The sequence below is a fragment of the Athene noctua genome, chromosome 9, assembly GCF_965140245.1.
Source record: "Athene noctua chromosome 9, bAthNoc1.hap1.1, whole genome shotgun sequence".
In the NCBI taxonomy this organism is placed as follows: Eukaryota; Metazoa; Chordata; class Aves; order Strigiformes; family Strigidae; genus Athene; species Athene noctua.
The window spans coordinates 8,027,793-8,049,887 of NC_134045.1; the positions used below are offsets into that span (position 1 = coordinate 8,027,793).

The 22,095-nt window shown below is 39.0% G+C and overlaps 1 protein-coding gene across 4 annotated transcripts; it reads left to right on the forward strand.

The window, feature by feature from the left end:
- The first annotated feature begins 766 nt into the window (after positions 1–766).
- LOC141963611 (dipeptidase 2-like) lies at positions 767–19,596 on the forward strand. Of its 4 annotated transcripts, XM_074913099.1 has the most exons (12): positions 767–948; positions 2,889–3,023; positions 8,487–8,759; positions 9,477–9,603; positions 10,064–10,193; positions 10,529–10,670; positions 11,569–11,638; positions 12,139–12,315; positions 13,380–13,467; positions 14,111–14,186; positions 15,840–15,975; positions 17,211–19,596. In XM_074913099.1, exons 3-12 carry the CDS (start codon positions 8,629–8,631, stop codon positions 17,403–17,405), a joined length of 1,272 nt encoding a protein of 423 aa, XP_074769200.1. In that variant the 5' UTR covers positions 767–948; positions 2,889–3,023; positions 8,487–8,628; the 3' UTR covers positions 17,406–19,596. The 4 variants fall into 4 exon arrangements, with proteins under 4 accessions (XP_074769200.1, XP_074769202.1, XP_074769201.1 ...); XM_074913101.1 differs by lacking the exon at positions 2,889–3,023; XM_074913100.1 differs by lacking the exon at positions 767–948 and having other exon boundaries at positions 2,801–3,023.
- The last annotated feature ends 2,499 nt before the right edge of the window (positions 19,597–22,095 follow it).

A 22,095-nucleotide genomic window follows, 5' to 3' on the forward strand; every position in this document is an offset into this window, starting at 1 on the left:
TATGAAGTAAAATAAAAATTACTTATTGTTAAACTGCAGGATCGTGGTTTTGCGTGTATTTCTGTTTCCAAACTGTCAGCTCCCACAAAGGGAGTGAAAAGTCCTAGTAAGGATGTAAGTATCTTTGAAAAGGTCACCTGTACCTTGTGAGCATTTTGACCTTTACAAATATTGTACAACGGCACTGTAAATCCTGATTAAAATCCAGCAGGTATAGTAATAAGGACTAGGTATTTATTGGCTTAGGTACAGTCAATGTGGCAAAATCAGGTCAGCAGTAAGGCGCATGCCTGTACCTGTGTTTACTGTAAGTTCAAATCTAAGAGACTTCTCAGAGTGGGTCAGTGAGAGGATGAGGGGTAACCATCACAGATTGCAGCCGGGGGGGGTGTGGGAATCACAGTGTTATGCAAGCACTAGAACAGGGGCCTGGAAAGGCTGTATAATCTTTTTCCTTGAAGACATCGAAACTTCCAGTGGATGAGGGCCTGAGCAACCTGGTCTAACTCTGAAGTTACCTGAGCTGGGATCAGATGGCTGGACTAGATGACATCCCACCAGAAATCCCTTCCAACCTAAATTATTCTGTGATGTGGGGCACCTATTTCTAAACAGTATAAAGAGAGCAGTGTTAAACACATCCTATGATGGGCTGAACGAAGAGCCTGCCACAAGAGGGAGGAAATGCCGGGTTTTGAACAGCACCAGAGTTGCGGGTTCCCGGGTGGGCGGTAGCTGAGCTGAAAGCTCTCTCACACATCTTGTATCTCTGAAGGAGGCAATCTCCAAATGCCTGTTGTGTGTGAAGCCTGTGACACGTGAGCTAAAGAAACAGAGGACATCTCTTGGTTGCTACTCGGATGCCAGGAGGCCCTGGTGCCAAGCTTTAGCTGTTGCATCCAACACACTGGAATGTGGATTTTGACCCGGCTGCATTTTCCTAAGAAGGTAACCTGCTCCAAAGAGCCATTAGATAAACAAGAAAATGCTATAAATCTCATGTCAACTTCCACTTTTCAACTCTGCTTAGTCAGCATGGAAAAAAGCTATGTGGGGTTTGTATTTCAAGTGTTGTTTAAATGGGGAGGCCTAATGTACCATGTTCTTAATTTTGTGTGGTGCTTGCAATGCTCCTTCAATTTTCAGGAACTGATTTCTGAATGATGATATACTTACGTGTCTTTTTTTTACCTAAACAGTTTCAAAAGGAAATGAATCTTACTGTCAGAGTATAAAGAATATTTAGCATGAAACCCAGAAGGTACTTTTACAGAGCAAATCTCTATGAAATTTTTCTAGCTGCCAATAGCTAGAAAGACACAGAATGGAGATTTGGTAACGTATAGATAAGTGTAATTTTTGTTAGCAGTCAAACTGCTTGAAGAGCATTTAGGTACAATTCCTAGTTAAAAATCTTCCTGAAAATTGGTATGGATTTCATATTGATGAAAAACCAGTAAGTATCTGGACCAAAATTTACAATGTGTAACAGTTTTTATAGCATCAGAACAGTGTTATTGTGTGGACAAGGTTTGCTGCTCTCTTATTAAACATTTTGAACTGACAAATTATGTGGATTTCTCGAATAACAGTTATACTGTACTATGGCACAGAGTACATGATAATCTATAAAATCTTAGTGTTCCCTTTAGTCATTTTGTCAGGACATGACAGAGTTCTAGAGATACAGGTTGCAGGATCTGATCTATATTTTGCTTTGAGGAATTTGAAACCAAATAATGCCTGCAGAAACTAATTTACCTTTGTGATGCCAACTTGTCAGAATTCTGATGCTTGAGTAATTTTTTGACCTTTCCATTTTATCATTTTGCATGCTGAGCTGCCACAAACAATTTTAACATTTTCTCGATTAGAGATACAAGGATTTTTCCACTGTGGTGACAAAGTCTGCATTTGTGCTTTGACATTTGGGGGAAATCTCCATGGTTGCCATAAAGCAGAAAAGAAACAACTTCTGATTACTCTCTATCCTTTACATTATGAAGTGCTGTTTCAACAAAGTTTCTGGGTCTCAGGCATGTATATTTTTAATGCATGTTTATGGAAGAAAAACAATTTATCTAAGACTGTACTTCTCTCTGAGGAAGGATTTCAAGAATTATTTTGTTTCCAGTAATTGCTGTTCCTCAAAAATCTTGCATTTGCCACGACCAGAAGAGAACAAAGTGCTCTCTTTTAGATCGGAAAAATGTGTGCAGCACAAAAAAAAAAAAAAAAAAAAGAAAAGTCCATGGTGTGTTTGAAAATGCTTTCTTTTCAAGATTGCTCATGGCCATCTCTACTGAGAGTTCCTACCCAAGTATGCTGCTTAACACGGCTGTGAGGGAGAGGCAGGTAAACTCCTCTGTGGCACAAGTACTCAGATGATACGCTTTCTTGTGCTGAAGTAAAGTTCATTGCCTCCTATGAGAGCAGTATTTCCACAGGCTACATCCATTATGGTGAAACTTGGTTGTTAATGCTCAGTAATGCTCATCCTTGTGTCCTTTGTCTGTCTCTCTCACTGTTCTTTACCATTGTTTTTTGAAAGCATTATCCAAACATTTCCAGAATATTAGAAATATTTTTTAACTGGGGAAAACCCTGCCAAAGCAAATGAGTCTTTCAGGAGTAGGTGCTGGAGGGGACATGGCTTGCACTGACCCTGGCATGGAGAAGGGATCCCCCCATAAACAAGGAGCATAGACCAGGGAGCCCAAATGGGGTGACTGGGAGGAAGAACGTTCCTTTCATATAATTTCCTTTCTACAGCTTTGAAACTTGTGGTGGTCCATACAGTAGGAAGTGCCTTCACAGAGAGGAACACTGGAGTAGTTGTTTGCTCAAGTCTGTACGTGCTATGCCACAGGTTCTAGTTTGCATTCCAGGAAAGCAGTATCGCCAGGTCCGAGAAAGAGGGGACTGTGCATTTTCAAAGAAGCCAGCTGACTCCCTGCATCAAACGCTCCTGGCCAGCCCTTCCACTGAGGTCGGCACTCTTAAGCTGGACACCATTTTGCCTGGTATGTGGTCTGCTACAGTGTTAAAGAAGGAGTTGTCAGGCTATTGTGGCTCATTCTGCCTTTAAGAAATTATGCCATAAAGTATATCTGTCTTGAAGTTAGAAGAATTTCAGGATTTCTGAGAAAGTAGTCCTCATCATTAGTCATTAGATTAAAAAATGCATAGCATTATCAGAGCTCCTAATGACTTCAGAATTACTGGATTCAGCAATTTGAATTTGTCAGAAAGTCTTAAAAACTGTGGACAGGAAAATAACATGTTAATGTAAAGGATGAGAATCTAATGGGAAAGAAATTCAGCAGGTGTTCTTTTCCTGAGAAAAGAGATGAGCAATCTTTCTAAAGTTAAAAATTTTTTATCTATAATAATAAAATTTGTTATGGAATTGTTATAAAACAGAAAGTAATGAATCTCCTACACTCCAGTTGCAAAGAAGTCTTGGCAACTGAGGTTATATTGCATCTAAAAACCCTGCAGTCTACATGTGCAGTGGAGAGTATGTGAAATATCCAAGGATGCACTTAAATTCAAGGCTGAAAGCTAAGAGCGACTTTCTCTATATATGGAAGTAGGAAGTACTGTCATTGCCCCTGGTGGGTTCTTCTTTCCCAGGAAGTTTGGGACAAGCTATTCTGCTTGTTCCTTTTCCTTCCCTAGAGATCCTGAAATGCCTTCCAACCATTACTGTAATTATTCCCTTTTATCCCTGTTTTAAGCAGTAAGTTTAACAGCACCATGATTTCTCACTGCTTGGTGGCACTTCATTCCACCTTTGCACAGGCAAGGAAGGAATAGCAGGTTAGAAATTATAAATTGTAATACAGCACAAAGGAGGTTTCTAAGCAAGGGAACAGATAAACCTGGCGTGATTCAGGGCTGGTGATGGTGGAACAAATTTCAAGCAAAAATTGAGAAAGATTTGAAAGACAAGATGCAGATTTGATGACAAGGTGAATTTCAAAGGGACTGGTATTTCTTAAAAACGTACTTCATAGTATGATGCATGTGTTCTGCTCATAAAGTATGTTTAATATTTATGTATTACTAATTATGTTTGATTATTATTTAAAGAATAGGGAGAATCTGTGCTTATGCCAGCAGTCAGCAAGGAAGTTCCTACCTAGGGTCCTGGTCAGCTTGTGTTGTCTGTGCTCTTGCAACTAAGGTGCTGCCATGATCTGAGGTAGTTAATCCAGAGCTACGCTAGGATTACCTACATGAGATCTCAGCACAACTGGACTTTGGGCAGGAATGAACCTTCTTCATTCAGGATATGTCACTATCTTGAGCTGTGAGCTCTATTTTATTACACTTTATATAATTGATTTGGCACAATAATTCAACAAATTTGAGTATTACAGTAATGGTTCTCATGAAGTGTTTTAATAAAGATTAAGATGGAAAATAAGGACTTCAACTGGGATGAAAGGAATGCCATTCCTAACTGAGATCTGCTGCACTTAAATAGCAGCTGTTTACTGAACCTTCTGCACTGAGCTCTGGCCTCCCTGCCGGAAAGGAGAAGAGGGGCCAGGCAGCTTGCCCATACTTCCGAAGATGGTAAATGACAGAAGCATGCAGAAAAGCTTTCCTTTTTTATTGTGAAACTTTCCATCAAAATGTATCTATTTTAAAAGAGCAAACCCCCACTTACTGCATCCTTATATGGCAGATACAGCCATCCTGCTCCATTATAGCTCTGTCCTCCCTGATGTTGGAACACTCCGTGTAACGTACACTTTCTCAGCATTCATGTTTTATTGACAGTAGCTTTCTGGCTTTTCATGAAGAGCTTGAAGAATGTAAATCAATGGCAGAAGCTAACTGGTGAGAAGTAGTAAAGCTTTAGTTCTGTATCGTGTGTCTGCAAAGACTCACTCTGTGCCTATTGCAGCTCTCCAGGGACTGTTGTTGTTTATTTCAGGCTGTGGGTTGATGGCTTTTCTAAGCCTCATGCCCCAGAATTGCTGGGCCTATCCTGTGTGCACAAGTATGGTGGGGATGAAATGCAGTTATGTTCTCAGTGAGAGGCAAAGGTAGACACAAAAAGAGACATTTTGGCTCTGAAGTGTAATGTGGAGGAGAGAGAGCTGCATTTTGCACGTCCCTCCTTATCTCTTCCACACCATGCGTGTTTATTTTGCAAGCTTCTGATGTTTTGTGTAGACAGAGTGTAGCTGAAAGTAAAGACAGTTTTCTCTTTTGCTCATTTTCCCTTGTAGTGTTACTCATATTTCTCCGGGATGGACTTTTGATCTGTGGGAGACTCAGCTGAGGTGCCTAACTCCGAAGTGATGTATTTCACTTTCTGGAGCAGCATCACGAGACTGCTTCTGGGTTTGTCCTGTGGGGACTAATGGTGTGCTTTGCTTTATGTACCCTAGGGAGGGAAGAGAGGAGCCTGGCAAGAGAAGGAGCAGGCTGCTGGGCCTGGTTTACTTTATATCCCCACTGCATAGAACCTTCCAATTTTCTGTACGAGATTAATTACAATAAATCAACAGTAAGCAAACTGGAGCAGTTTTAAATGCATATAGGATTCCAGTAAGATTCTCTTCTTTTTGGAATGTGCCCTCTTGCATAAATGGATTTTATGAAAATAAGTAAGAGAACGAAATCAAACACCACATCATAGTAGCACGAGGGCTCATATTTTGAATACGGATTTTGCTGGACCCAGATATAGTGTGTAAGCCCATGTATCTGTGACCTGCCTTATTTTTTCTCAAATACATAATTTATAAATACTCAATTTCTTTGAGTAAAAGTTATAACAGAGGTTAACTTGTTCAGCATTGACACATCACAGTTGTTCCCAATGCCAATTCAAATATTTTTCTGCTAAAGTCAGTTTACAAAAAAAAAAAAAGGTAGAAAATGACTGTCCCAAAAAATGTTTCCCTGTATACAAATATAAAGCTGTGGCAATGAATAAAAGCAGAAAAATCTCCCGTCCAGTCAGTCAATGTGGGAACAAGACAGAAGGTTCCCTCAGTTATTGTGCAGACATGAGAGGAATAAGGGCTTCTTCCATCAGATATGGTATGAATCCTGGACAAATTAGTGTTGCCAGGGAGTCAGCTGTGCTCTGGTGAAGGACTGAGAGTATCATCCCAGTCTTGGAAGGCCTGGTCTTTATTCTGAGCCCAGGGGAAGTAGTTGGGCCTGCAGGAAACCATTCCCATGAGAAAACCCAGACGGGTAGACTTATGATGTAAATTGACTCCCATATTATCTTAAGGCCCTAGCCAAAAACTCCTGAGTTTCGCACAAGTGAGAAGAAACTCGGAGTCAGTCACTTCTGTTATGTTTGTTAATGAATGGGAATATCAACTGTTAAGCATCCTTGAAGTACGGATCTGTTTTCTAGAGTGCTTCCCTCTATGTAGCACTAGACCTCTGTACTTCATACATACTCTCTATGCCATTCCTTACATGACGATTTTTCTTGTAGGAAACATTAAGGGGTGAGGGTTATAAATTTTCTTTAGTGCAAGAGCTCCCCTGGTATTTTATTTATATTGGATCTTCATTTGTGCCTGCATACCGCTGTGTTTATTCAGCTGTCGTAGAGCTTCTTTCTGAGACCACATCGAGGCTGATTTTAAACCTGCTTCTCCATCTACACTCCCTTTTGTATAAGCTTCTGTGTTCCCACTGTTCAGAAGTAGCCAGATGGTCCCACAATTTCATGCATTCCCAAATCTTGTGAAACAGAAAAGGCCTGAGCCAGTTTCTCAGAAGAGGAATCTTAAGAATTTTTGTCCAAGTTAAAGGATTTTTTTAGAATAGCTGTTTGCACCTTTTTAAACCCAAGTAGTAAGGTAATTTCTTAATCTTTTTTTCTTTTTTTATCTTTTACATTATTTTGATTTAGAGCCAAAATACAAGCAAAATGGATTTGGTTTTAATTTAAAACATCTTAATTGCACGGCTTAACTAAACATACTAGCTTACTAAATATAAGTCCTTTACAAACATATTCACATTTTATCAGGCACAGGCATGGCAAATAAGCCAGTTAACTTTTCCTTTGATTTATACTCTGCGTATTACAGGTGACAGGAAAATGGTTTAATATATAGACTGCAAATATAAGAATCTTAATAATATGATTTTCACTGTGCTGTTTTTCAATATACTGGTACAGGCCTACTCTTATTTTGGCCTTGATTTTTATAATCAAATTATTCTAGTAAGGGGAAGAAAGGCACGTGTTTAGAACAGGATGCCATCAGTAAGGAATCTGCTTAACATGACTTGCATTTGCTTCCAATGCCACTGTCACCTATGGATCTCCCTTGAGATATCTGTGACTTCATTGAGGAATATGTTCCTTTATATCAGGAAACCATTTCCTGGGTTTATGTTCACCTCCTTATGCTTTAGAAAATTTGCTTAAAGATAAGCAAAGCATGCAGACAAGGTGAATTGCCTTGTAATTTCATCATATCTTGGATATTTGCTATTTGTTTTTACCTCTGCAGACAAGGAACACATAAAACCAAATTCCTTTATTAGTAAAAACAAACTTTTGTGATGCCATAAGAAAGTTTATAGATGTGAAGTTTACTGACTTATAGTGGAAAACAAGGGAAAAGTCAACAGTATTTTTGTTGTTGTTGTTACGTGTTGGAAAACTTTAGGCATTGGCTCTGCAATATTAAAATTCTAGCCAAACTTATTTGATTTGAAATAATTTACAGGGCACATGCATCTAATTAGGATGTCACTCCAATGATGGAGGAGGTGACTGCTCCTCAGCTTTGTAGGTAATGCTGCCAGTAACTCTGAATGTGGGGGGAAAAAAACTCCAACCTTTTCCCTGCAAAGGTATTTTCACCCCCTTACAGATCTTTTATTTACTTTACATTGAACAGGAGGTATTTCTAACCTGTTTGTAAAAATGCTTTTAGACTGACACCTGAAAGGCTGCTGTCCAGATGTTTGAGGACTATATTTTAAAAAGAGCACAGGGTGCTTGGATTATTCTTGAAATTGTCACACCCATTTCCTCAAGGAAATAAAGTGACCCTTTCAAGTTTGGCACGTGTTGCTCTTGCTAAGGTATGGAAAACTCTTGGATTTCCGTAGCTTTCCTCTGAAAACACTTTGGTGTTTTAACAATGACGTTTACTCAGAGCAGCTGATTTTTTTAATTTCTTAGACTGTTTCAGTGTTCATTTCAGTATGAAATAATGAGAACCAGTTACTGTAATGAGAAAGCTATCTTACACTGTTCTGGGAGCTGCTTTTTGGGAGGTATGAGTCCAGGGTCCTGCCAGCTCTGAGGAGTTGGTTCCCGTCAGCAGTCAGGTGGTGGCATCAGCAGAGTTTAAGGAGTGGTTGGTTATATGTGCAAAACCCCAATAGCCAGACCTTAAAATCTTTGGGAGAAGGTAGCTGCTTTACAGTTTCTGCGGCTTCTGTTTACTATTCTCTCTCTTTCTTTTCTCTTGCAGAATTCACCCCAGTCTTACCAGAGGGAGAGGCATTTCAGCTGTGCCTATACTATTAAGCCTACAACCTCTGCAGACTGGAAATTTTGCTGTTTCATTGTCATCAGCAAGTAATTGTGGTATCTCTGCTTTAGCAAACTGGAAAATGGAAATGAAGAGAAATACAACAAAGTTGCTGTGGCTGTTGATGTTCTTTGATATTGTGTCATTCAGCTATGAAAAATCAATGAGAGAGCGAGCTATTGAGCTGATGCAAGATGCACGTTTAATTGACGGGTATATAAAATATGTTCATCTAAACCCCCTTTGTGAATCTTGACAAGTGAAGAAGAAACGCTAAAGTGTGTTTGGATCAGTAGAGACACAGGCTGTTACAGGCACATGGCAGTTACTGTTCCAGTGATTTATCTGGAAGGAATTTTGGTTTAGAGGGTACTTACTATAGGATCAGGTTATTTAAAATGCATTTGTGTTTGTCTGGTTAGGTTTCACCACTTAATAATTGTTTCCCTTTACATAATATTTTTGTCTCCTTCCTGTAATTTAATGGCATCTTTCCTTAGCAATGACTTCTGTGCAGATCTAAATAGGCTTCAGACCTTGAAAGAATGATGTCTGTGGCGAGTGCATTTTGATCTGGGAACACAGACACTGATTATTCTAGCACAGGCAGCACTGTTATTCTCCCACAAGTACTGGCTGCTAAGGAGTGTGGTGGCTGATTTCAGCTCTTTCATTCCTTCAGAAACGAGTAGGAGAAAAATAGATAAAGAAGCGTAACAGCTATAAAAACGGGAGAAGCAAAAAAAGTTTCTTACAGTCCTAATTAAGAAATAAATCCTGTTTCTAAAAGAAGGGAAACTTTTAAGCATATGTTACTGCAAGGATTGGCAATTAATAGTCTAAGGGAATATGAACAGTGGAAGAAATTACGTTTGGGTTAGAAGGGGAACAAACATTTCTATCACAAACCCTACTTGTTTTTAATTCTAGCCACAATGACTTTGCACTGCGGCTGAGAATACTTTACCAAAATATGCTCAGTAGAGTCAACTTAAGAGAACTCAACATGACCCACACAAACCTTGCAAAACTTCAGGCTGGTTATGTGGGAGCTCAGGTATGTACTGCCATGGCTGAGAGTCTGAGAACATTTTTTTACATTTTCCTCCTTCCCAATCACAAACGTAATCCTGGCCTTGGTTGGCTCTTTCTGTTGAAGAATAAAACAATGAAACTGAAAAGCCACAAACACTTCTCCATAACATCTGTGTTTCAAAAGTTTGTGTTTTATAATCCAGGTACCCTTAACCAAAACAGTGGCATTTGTTTTGTGATAAATAAATTAAACTTACATCCCCTTTCCTGCATGTACTGTGGAGTAGTTGAGTGTGTCAGGAGGCTTTAAGCACATCTAGAGTGGATACTCTTCCTTTGGGGGTAAAAAAGCTATAGTGGCAACTCCCTTGTAAACTGTAGGAAATTATTTTGGTCTATGCTCATGAACTTCACTATTGGCAAATGAAAGATTCCAAGTTGAAACACAAGTTATCTAGTTTACTTGTCAATGTCTCTTTCAGTTTTGGTCAGTGTATGTTCTTTGCAGCGCTCAGAACAAGGATGCTGTGCGTCTGACCTTAGAGCAAATTGATGTTGTCAAGAGGATGTGTAACAGCTATGAAGAGCTTGAACTTGTGACAACTTCCCAAGGTGATGCTCTTTCTTGTAACAAAAATTTTTTAAATGGGATTGCAGGAGGTGAGTGCAAAAGACAGAGAGCTGCAAGCAGGCAAGTTATCATGTTTCAAGAATAACTTTCACTTCAGTTTTCCCACTTAACCACAATAACTGACTCTGTGCACAGACCTGGCCCACCCGAGCCATAGGAAAATCTGCCATATAAACATTGCACTAGTATAAGCTCCTGTTCTATGAAAATGTCAGTGTTGTTGCTTGCAATTGACAATAACAATTGTTGCTCAGTAGTGTGGGCTTCCTATCTGTCATGAAATTACTTCGGAATTATCTTCCTTTGTTGTTTCCAGGTATCTCTGACAGTATAAGGATCGCGTGTTTGATTGGAATAGAAGGTGGTCACTCCATTGACAGCAGTCTGGCAACACTGAGGATGTATTATGACCTGGGTGTTCGTTACATGACTTTAACACATACCTGCAATACACCTTGGTAACTAATGTGCATGTTTTTGTGTGACCATCTAATGCAAAGTGGTGGCAGCTCCAAGATGGGGAAAATATGGGTTCAGACAAAGAGTTCACCTATGAAAGACTCTGAACCAAGTCAAGGATGACAGGTTTTTGGGGTAAATCACTTGCCATGTATCAAGTGGGAGACTGAAGGATCTGTTATGTAGTGCGTGTTACATGGGCAATTTGGAAACTTTTAAACCTCCTTAACAACACAAAGGTGGTAAAATTGCTATCCCCTTTGCTTTATTAGAAAAGTCACATAGGGCAAAACAGGCAAAAAAAAAAAAAAAGTAGTAGTAAAAATGCATATGATATAGATAAAAGAGGGTAAATGCTATGTAAGAACTCAGCAGTCAGCAGCCTTCAATGCTGTCCTCTGGCCAGCTCAAAAGTGCAAGTCCCATATGCAGCTAGAGAGATGGGTACTTAGCTCCTGTATCAGAATATGAGGACCTACTCCATGCTGGATTGACAAAATTTTTCTTTGTACTGACTCAGGGAAGGGGGAATTGTGTGCAGAGAGGCCTGAAAGGCAGGCTTTCTGGCTGACAGGTAACCAACATTTCAGTGTATCTTTGTTCTCTGATGAAGGTTCGTTTAATCAGAAAATTTATGACAAGCATCTCTTTGCTTGTCTTGCATTGCTTCCAGATATACAGCAGTGCTGAACCTGAAGACATAACATCCATAAAACAGTTATGAACATAAAAAGGACTGTGTGAACAAGATATGTATTATGTAGCTCATTATCCTTACGTTTGGCTATGTGCGACATGGCAATGATTACATTGTGTGTAGCATAAGAAGTTTCAGTTGCTGATCTTGTAGTCTCCAGAATAATACGATGTTTCTCTTCCCTAACTCCTCTTTTTAAGGTCTGAATCATCATCTAAAGGAATACACAACTTTTATCCTAATGTTACTGGTCTGACTGCATTTGGCCAAGTAAGGATCTCTTTCAAAAGTTAACCTAAGCAATCTCTCACGCAACTAACAACTTCTGGCCTTATCTTTTCAAAAGCAACTTGTCATTAAAGAATTAATTACTGACAGTTCTTGATAGTTAGGAGGTGATGAGGGTTCAGTCAAACCAAATTCCCTGTGATGTGCCTTAGGGTAAAAGAAGTGTTAGATGTAATTATAACAATTGTTTTAATACAGGTCAGATGAATTATTACTTAGTACGCAGAAGTAGTGAGATGTAAATAACAGTTCAAATTCTTTTAGATTGACTAAGTTATCTAAGTTTTGAGCACATGGTGGTGTGCTTGTTAACCGTGAGTGAATAAATTACTATTAAATTAATAAGTAAATAGAAACCCATACAGGCACCGCATGTTTATGGCTAACTGACAGCTGCAGAATTTACTATTTAGTATTATCAGCTAAACAGTTTCCTTTAAGAAAACTTGATACTGACACTGCTGTCTGTTAATCTGTTTTAGGAAGTGGTAAAGGAGATGAATCGCTTGGGTATGCTGATAGATTTATCTCATACTTCATATTTCACAGCAAAAGCTGCACTGAGTATCTCAAAAGCACCAGTAATTTTCAGCCATTCCTCGGCATTTTCTATTTGTAATCACTCAAGAAATGTTCCTGATGATATCCTCCAGCAACTGGTGAGCAATATTGTTTTGGGTTTTGGGGGATGGGTCTGTTGGGTTTTTTGGTTGGTTGGTTGGTTTGTTTGCTTGCTTTCATGGCAATGTTTGGCTAGTCTGAGGCAAACATGCATTCAAGTTGTGGTGTTTTCACCCTCTCATCTCTGAACTGGATTTATAAGCAGATCCCTAAGCAGCAAGTTGCACATCCATTTCTGAGATGTTTTCTTTAGGTTGTGACTTGGATAAATGACTCTATAACTGTGGAGTTATAAAGTGGGTATGTTTATTCAGCGCTGGGCGCATGGGGGATCGCTCCACCACAAGCATGAGCGCCCCTTGCTGCTCCCGTCCGGCTTATATGTTACAAAGTAGTGCATATTCATAGAATGCCTGTACATATACATAGCCTATCCCCGCCTCCCCTTGCTTCTCATGGTAATCAGGTCTTCTCCCCTTGCGCCTGCGTGATGAGCTCTTCAAGTTCTGGGCAGGGGTCGTATAGATGAAGTACCTCTTCTTCCTCGCTGATGAACTTTTCACCCTGTCGCTCTGCGCAGCCTCAGTTGTTCTCTGGCTTCTGACCAGACTGCCAGGCTAGTTTGTACTGGAATTTGGGGTAATCTGTTGCTGATACCCACAATTTCAAGGACCAGAGGAGGCTTCTCTTTGAGCTAGGAGACAGTAGCCTAGCAACGTTACCAGCACCTGGTATGTCTTTGCGAACAGCCCCATACGCCTCCAGTCTTGCACCATCAATCTAAGATTGTTTAGACACCCCATCTCAGTTGTGTTTTGTCTTTGGTTACAAAAAACCGAGTGTTTTGAAATACTTTGAAAATCTGGTGGAGTCTGTTTGATGTAGTCACTGGACTTCTGCTGAGTCAAGCCACATGAGAATATAATGACCCCAGAGTAAAGGACAGAGAGGCAAAGCCTTGTGTTGCCATTTGAGCTTTGACTTATAGAGTGTTGTTATGCTCACTCATAGAGGGATGTAGAAGAATCTATATGAGATGCCCATGAGGTTTGCAGGACACACATGAGTGTCCACTCATTAACTGTCTCTTCATATCTTTCAGAAAAAGAACAAGGGAATTATCATGGTGACTTTCAATGCAGACGTACTGGCTTGTGGCAGGAAAGTTGTTAATGTTTCTACCCTTGCAGGTTTGAAGTTAATATACTAACTTTTTGTGGGCTGCCTCTGTGAAGTTCCTGTCATCTGTGTAATTTCTGAAATCGTGTAAATTATACTGCTTGTTTATTGCCTTCCACACCTTACCCCAGCTCTAGGTATTTTTAGAGCTAATTAAACATTAATTCATTAAACAAAAACAAGAGATACAAGGTGTGTCACTGGAGGACATGATGCTCCCAAATGGAGCCATTAATCCCAAAGTAGTTGTTACTTTCTGGAAAACATCTTAAACCTTTCTAATTAAGAGTGGAAAACATAGGTATGTAATGGGTAATGAAAAATCTGTTGGTATATGTGTGGAATCAACCTGCTGTAACAATCATGTCTCTTTCTTCATTTGCATCTCAGCAGTGTAGCTATTATTTTGAAGATTGCTGCCTGATGTTCTTAATAACTGATAACATTTAGTTAAGCATCAGTAAATATTCAGAGTACATCATCTGCATTATTAAATTTTAACCTGTATTCTCAGGATGTCTTTTGACTTTTTTTTTTAAAGGATTTGATTAAGAATCCATGATTAAGAACAGTCTCCTAGTGCCAATATCTCTGAACTGGACTATTTATTCTTGCCAGACGTTTAGATGTTGTTTTCTTTGATATTTCTTTCAGACCATTTTGACCACATAAAGAAAATTGCAGGTTCAGAATCAATAGGAATTGGTGGTGACTATGATGGAGTGAAACGGTTAGTAAAATTGTACATACATTGACATCTGCTCCTTAAATGATGAAGGTTTTGATTCCTTTTGGGAAAAAAAAAAAAAAAAAAAGCCAGATTAAAAGAGTTGTAGCAAGTTGTCTTGTTATGAGTACTAAAACAAATTTTATGAACGAGGGGCACAATGATCCCTTTTTAGAACTGTATGAAGCAGTGCTACAAATGTAGAAACAGATCCTAATGCCCTGTGAACTCTGGAATTGTGTTGTTCTAGGCAGTGGTTTCATATATAAAAGCAGTGATGGAGGGTGCTTTCCTCCAGAAGCCAAAGATGAATGACAGAAAAGCTGCCTCAGCCTTTAGATGGCAAATGAGTTAGCCCAGGGACATACTGTAAAACTCCTTCCTCCACTGTTGCTTTCTAGTGGGGAAAGCCCAAAGTATTTTGGGGCTCTGAAACCACTCCTGCTTTTGTGGCTTGGGTGAATAGCCTACAACAATCTCTCCTGATCCCTCCTGGGCTAGAGTTGTTACAGCACAGTAAATAAATGCAGATTCGGTGGCATTTGCTGGCATAACCCTAAACGTTTTTTCACTTTTTATCTTTCCGTTGAATATTTTTTTTCTTTTTCCCCTGAGGTCGGACACACTTGGGTATGAAAGTCACAGTCAGACTCACATCTGTAAGTCAGGACCACAAAAACAGTGCGTCAGCTCCCATGAGAGTTAGCTCTTCATAGCTCTGAAACTATAATCTCCAAAATAAGAACATAGTTTGCCACAAAAGGACACATTTTATCGCCTGCATTTTGCAAAGACCATCAGTTTAGTTGGTGGTGGAGTTGTTAAGGTCTTAAGGCCTGGTAGAAAGTAATGGCACAGATTTCTTGAGATATACTTTTTGCCACACCTCCACAGAAAATAATAAAAACCAAAACAAACAACAGAAAATATTATTTATCTCAAAGTCAAATTCTCATGGAAATATGATTTAAAATAGCTGTTTAATGCAGGTTTTGCAGCTTCTTAGGTCTAATTCCTTTCTATTCTGATAAGACTTAGCAAAAGACATAGGTCAATTTTGCTTATTGTAATTTCTTCAGTAGAGGGTTCTGAATAACCTTCTTCTTGCTGCCTAAACTGTTGAATTCAAAACAATATTGTTATTCTAAGTGCATTTTCTTTGGAAAAATTACTTTGTAAATGACAGAATACACAAAATTGCTGGCAACTCCTTAGCTCATCATGTGTTTGTAGGTTCCCTTTTGTTCTTAGTTACACAAGTGGATTGCACCAACTCCATCTGTGATGCAGCTGTTTCCTCTTGCTCTAAAGGCCAGATATAGAGTGGATTAACACATACATGAGTTTGGTTTTTATTTTGTTTTAATATCCTCCATGCTGTTGTTCTGCCCATATGCAAGTATATCTTCATTCCAGAATACACACTTCTGTTCTGCTAATGGGATCCTATGTGCAGAAAAAGCCTTTCATTGTGTCCCAGTCCTACTTTTGTTTATGTCATTTGAATTCTTAATTACTATTTTAACTTCTCAGAGGAAAAATTGCGTCCAAAGTGAGCTCACTCCAAAAGTGAATATGTGCAAAAGACTAATTAAAATTCTTCTACATTTTTTCAGTGATGTGTGTTGAATGTTCTTGTGTGACTCTTGCCAACAGTTTCCCTGAGGGATTGGAAGATGTTTCTAAATACCCTACTTTGATTGCGGAACTTCTTAGAAGAGGGTGGACTGGAACTGAACTAAAAGGGGTCTTAAGAGAGAACTTTCTTCGTGTCTTCAGAGAAGTGGAAAATGTAAGATTAAAAACTAAACTGAATCTTGATTCTTACTGAGATGGAGAGAGGAACTGTTGGTGCCTTACTGCCTTTTTTTTTTTTTTTTTTTTTTTTTCCTCAATGAGAGAGCTATGAGGGAATGTAAGAACTTAATGCAATAATTCCAAATGCTGGGAAAGAAACCAAGATGGCAAGAGAGTGTTAGCAGAATAAAGGAAAGTGAGAGAGAGCGGACAAAGCTCTTTGGAGCTTTTTCTCTCGGTGGTAATCTGATAAGTACACATCAATGACTTCTAAATAGAATCACTTCATGGTTTGGAGAAACTGTGGATGTACCAGCGTCACAGTCTGCCTGTGTTCGCTGGGGCAGTGAGGAACGCTGACTCCTGCAAATCAATTTAATTCTTGTCATGGGATTGGGCTGCTATCCAAAAGGCTTCTGCCATGACCAGATCATTAACAAGCCATAAACATAACAACTAGGTCACAACGAGTTTTAAGTGTAAATGGTAGATGCTAATCCAGAAGGATGAGGGACAAGAGGAGAGAAGGAGAGAGACTGTGAGAGTAATGACACCCTAAATGGTAACTTTCTCAAAAGCCTCTGTTGAAACTTGCAAACTGCTTGCCTCCTGCTGTTTTTATTTACAGGGATAAGTAAGTAGATATTAAACACACAAAACCTTATAGACAACATATATTTCATAGTGATCTTTTTTCCAGTTGCCCTTTTGGAGTATGTTACATGAGCAGAAACCAGGCAATTTTGTACCATTTCAGTTAATCTGCCAAAATATCTACTTAATGCCGAGTTGCACACTGGCAGACTGACATTATAAAGAGGTCGAAATTCATTGCACCTAACTGATCTGTGAGATTTCATAATATTTTTCCTTCTAAATTAAAGATGTTTGAAGCTCTTGTCTTGAGACTGTGAGCTGACTTTTGGGAAGAAAGCTCCTAAGTTTGATGTTTAAGGTTTTCCAGCTAATGCATCCATATGTGGAGGGAGCCAAGACAAAGAACAGCTAGACTGTGACTCTTGCTTGAAATGTATCTGTACTGAATTCTGGGAAGTGTTTCATAGGAATAGAAACATCAGCATAATGATGTTGATTTCCTCATGTTCAGATGTGGTTTTGCAATACAGGTCAAGTTGGTACACTTGAAATAGCATTGGATTTGCCAGCTGCATAAAGCTTTTTGCTGCTGTTCCAGTCTGACTTTCTGGGCAACCTTTTGAATTCTTCTAGGTGCGGAACATGAGTGGACTAATGGATGTAGGTGAAAGTGAAATTCCGCAAGAAGTGGTACAAAATTCCTGTCGCCTAGACCTACGTAATCATCAGCTTCAGACAGTCAGGTCCTTTGGATTTCCTTCTGTGGCACGACCTTTCAGTCTGATACTTGTAACTGTATCGAGTTTAATACTGTATTTTGAATCATAAGATCTATGGAGTCTAGAGAGAGATATACGGAGTAATTTGCAATGCAACTAGTTATCTTAAAAAGCTATGTAAAGCTACGCTAGATTTTTTTCTGTAATTTCTATAAATTCACCTGTGTACTTGAAAGTTAATGTAGATTTTAAATGCTTTAGCAAAAGCATTCAGAATTTGAAGTCATAAATTCTGTGCCATCTTGGCTAAACCAGGACCAACATTGTTAATGGAAAGTATTCACATTTAATGAATAAATTCTCTAATATGTGACACATGGTTTTGGTACCCGTATTGTTGGACTTGGTATAAGTACTTGAGTCCAGAATCGGCAGTTCCACACAGGAACTAGAGAACATGATCAAGACACTTGTGCTGAGATGTTTTCAGATATTACTTGTTAAATCAGACAACTTTCATCATCAGTCAATGGCTTAGTCAGAGAAGGCCACTGCCCTGGTATATGTACAAGGGTGGTTTTTTGGTTTGTTGCTTTTTTTTTAAGATAACAAGATGGATGACATGGCTATTTCAGTTTGGATTTCATGCTTACCACTAGCTTTAGGGATCCATCCTGCAGTATTAAACTCTTATTTTTGAACCCTGACCAGGACAGTGGGCAACTGGAAAGTTACTGAAGGGTGGAGGCAGATGTCTTGCATTCAGGTACAGGTGACCAGGCAATGGTGTAGATACATTTCTGTAATCTGGGGACTGCTGTTTACTGCATATTCATGAAGCTGGGAGCAAGAATAAGCCAGGACAAAGTAGGAATTCTGGCTACTCAGAGGGTAAGATTTTGTTCGGATATTTTTATTGCAGTCTGAAAAGTATAAAATGAGTTTTTAAATTAATTTTTTTTTAGACTGTTCCACAGCTTTGTGGAAATCTTTTTCACATTTGGACAGTAATCCTTATCAATAACAGGTTTTATTATTTTATTTTTATTCTAGCTGGCTAAAATCAGACCACTGTCAAATGATTCACAGGCATGAGATTAGAAAGAAATATTTTTATTATAAATCTTCTGCTGTTTCAGCCTTTGGAACACATTTTCAAATAAACAAGGTATGTGAGGTTAGAAGCCACTGTTATACAGAAGAACATATATTGAGATAGGCCTAATCTTGGTAGGCTAATATGGCTCAAACCTGGAATTTTAATCAAATAATCCTGAGATTGAATGATGATTTATTCAATCATCATTCTGATGATGACGAAACTGTAAGATAGCAGCACTACATCTTTGTAGGGTCATTTCCCAGTGCTTGCTGGTAAATGTCTTCTCATGATACTTCCTGTTAATTGTTATTTTTATCCCATGATATGTGCTTTTATTTACTGATATGACATCTACAGAATCTAGCCTTAGTATAAAATAGAAGTCCTGTAATTGATCTAAGGACATAATCTGTAAACACACAAAGTATTTAACAACTGAAAGACAAGGCTAAGCATGAACAGCCAAGTCAGTTGTTTTCTAGAGTCACTTGAGACTCTTCCTGCCATCCATTTCTGCATCCCAAACAGGGTTTCTGGAAGAAGACTGGTTTTTTATTGCTTCAAAATGAAGCTTCATTAATTCTTCTAATAATGTTGTCTCCTTGGTAAGTATATTCTGAGTATACTACTGCCACTTACTGAATTCTTTACAAATCATGTTGAATAATCAAGTTGCATACAAGCCAAGTTTTTAAGCAAGTTTCTCAATAAATACTGATCCTGGTTATGCACCTACAATGGGGAATTACTACACTGACTCAGAAATCTGGCCTTCCTGACACTGCTTGACTGGCATCATTGTTTTACTGGTAAAATGATTACTTCAGTACAGAAAATATTTAATTCCCATCAGTAGTTCTGCAAATTCTTCACAAGCCATTGAAAAACTCCCATCCATGGTATCTTTTCACAGAATTAGTACTGTGATCGTGACTTACGTATTTGAAATGAAAAATGCTTCCTTACTCCTTCCAGCCTTTTTCTTTCTACTGCATTGTCACTTTCCTGCCCACTTATTTCTGCTTTTTTTCCATACTACAGCATGGATTAAAAATATATTCCTTTTCTTAAAGATATGGATAATACTTTCATATGACAGATTACATCATCCTATAGATATGTCATTTATTTCCTTGTTTAATCTATAGTGTATTGCACTTATTTGTTTGACTGCTCTGTGCAATTAATAATTTGTAACCTTGTGGCAAAACATATATATGAAATTTAAATAAAATATCGTTTAAAACTGTGTATAGATACTGGTGTAATTTCACAAAACAGTGTAAATATTTGGAACTCTAGAAAACCCTGAAAGAATCATGCAACTCATCTGCAGAAGGAAGGCTAGGGTATCATATGGGCTCTGGGTCAATGCTTCACAGGGGAGGTAGCCTCCCTCATGGCAGGCAGGAGAACATCAGGTAGGTTTAACCGTAGAGCATCCTCGATGTAGGCAGCCAGCCTCATCTTCACTCAGATAACGCGTAAGCTGTAGAGAAGTCTGAGCAAGTGCTTATGGAAAGGGAACATGGATGACTCAGTCATTGCAGTGAGTCCACGAGGACAGTGTTTCCTGCAGCAAATCACTTAAGGGCCAAGCTAGTCAAGACACAGAGAACAAGGCTTATGGGGAACTAGACAGGTTGCTGGCACCAAGGTTAGGATAATCTCTGCTTCACAGCATTTCTCACAGATGTGTGATGATCTAGTAGTCCCTTTTCCCATTACCAGTTGCAGTGTTATTTCAGAACGTTTCAAATAAGCTGCCTGTGTGAAAGCAACACCAGAGTGCAAAATCATCAAAGAAGAAATGGAATCTTGTGCATTCGCAATGATTATGCACATGTCTCCAGTTTATCTAATAGACACAAGTAATGACCAGAATCACACAGCTTGAAACACAGTAGAAAGGCATCTCATTAGAATTCCATTTCAGAAGTAAAATCATGTAAGATATGGCTGTTACTGCTGTCAGAAAAACACTAGTGACCCTTCAGTCTAAGTGCTAGTGTCTCCAGTCCTACTGAGAGCAGCTTGTAGTAGTGGTCACAACACTGCACTTCTAACAGCTCAAGCATAAAATGATTGCACTCTGATTTCTGCCTCCCACTGGAGAGAATGATTCATCCTGAAATTGAATGCCATTGCCCTGCACCGATTAATAAGAGCAATTTGCATTGGTAATTTGAAATGCATGCTAGCTCAACTGACAGATTCTATTATGGCTAGTAGTATCAGTGCAGTATCAGATATAATTGAGGTACCAACTCTGTAATAAGCTTTGTTGGCTGTCAAATGGAAGAATGCAAGTCAGTATTTACCTCTTCTAAATAATGGGTTGTGCTAACATGAATTCTGAAAATAGTTATTACTATTTCTGCAAATCTCAAAATTGATGTACTGTGAAGTACTTCAGGTCGATTTTCTAAAGAAGACCCAAAATTCAAGGCAGCTTTAACAATCCAAGGCTCATGCTTTTGCATGTGTGATGTGAACAGCCAAAAGCTACAGACATAATATTGATGCAGACTATTGATTTGATTCTAAAAGGTTGATGCTTCCCCCAGTACTGTGCTTTTCCAGACTAATGGGCTGTATTATCCACAGAAATAAACAACTTCAGTTCTCAGTTGTCTCATCTGAGTAAGTGGTGATGCTAAACCAAGCCTAGAAGTCTATTGCTGGTCTAACATACACAGCTGATCTGGTATGCAAAATCCGAGTAGTTCAGTTCACATATATAACTTCTCAGTAGGTGACTTGTTTGGGCCATGGAAGGACTTTTGCATGTTGTACATTGAATATGGACTCCTGAACTGTGCTGGCGCTTAACACCTGCATTCCTCCTTGCATGTCATTGAGGTGGTCAAGCAATATGCCAGCATATTTCTGTTTCAAGGTCAGCAAACATTGTGCATTAAGTCTAACCACCTGTAAAAATCTAAGTTTATTAACTTCTGTTTGATCTTAAACATCAGGTTCACTGGGCACCTGTGCCACAGAATCAACTTTCAGAAGCTGGGTATCGTTGCATCTCCATCACCTTCTGGACTAAGGCGCAGGGCCATAGCAGTTTATGTCAGTGTCAGCTTTGGCTGCTGCAGTCCTACCCTGTTTCTTCGCTACATGTTTTCTCTCCTGTCCTTTGTGACAGCGCTGGTGTTTGTGTTCACTACGCAGTAAGCTGGTTCAGGGAGCTGATCTGGCTGAAAACTGTTTTCTTCCCTCAAGTGATGCTGATCATGTCAGTGAGTGGGTTAACCATTTCAGTCCAAGTGGAGGGGAGGAGCGGAAAAGCAGTGAGACTGCAGCAACTTGGATTTCTTCCATTTGCTATTGAAAGCAGCAGCTGCTCTGTTCACTCTTCTCTGGTTTATACATATGGAAATGATCAAATTGCTTCAAATTTTGAAAATGTAACATGTCTAAACTACAAAAAAAACCCACAAAACAACAAAACAAAAGACTCTTCCTGCTAAAAGTGGCTTTTATTTGCTCTTAATATTGTTCAATTTAATTCACAGACCCTGAGCAGTATGTTAGTGGATCTGCTGAACTGTTTTCAGGACAGATTAGGATGCTGGATAACTCTTCTTGGGGCATTTTGGAAGGTTTGACTCAGCATTCCAAGAACTATTCTTTTATTTAAGCTGGTCATGATTTTTGTCTTGATATCTTACCTACAAACCTTATATCT

What these genes read in the sequence shown, in the direction of transcription:
- LOC141963611 (XM_074913099.1), top strand. Translation starts at nt 8,629, where the DNA reads ATGGAAATGAAGAGAAATACAACAAAGTTGCTGTGGCTGTTGATGTTC. An exon ending in CTGGTTATGTGGGAGCTCAG is followed by an intron (nt 9,604 to 10,063) that starts GTATGTACTGCC and finishes TGTCTCTTTCAG; the next exon opens with TTTTGGTCAGTGTATGTTCT. An exon ending in TAATGTTTCTACCCTTGCAG is followed by an intron (nt 13,468 to 14,110) that starts GTTTGAAGTTAA and finishes TATTTCTTTCAG; the next exon opens with ACCATTTTGACCACATAAAG.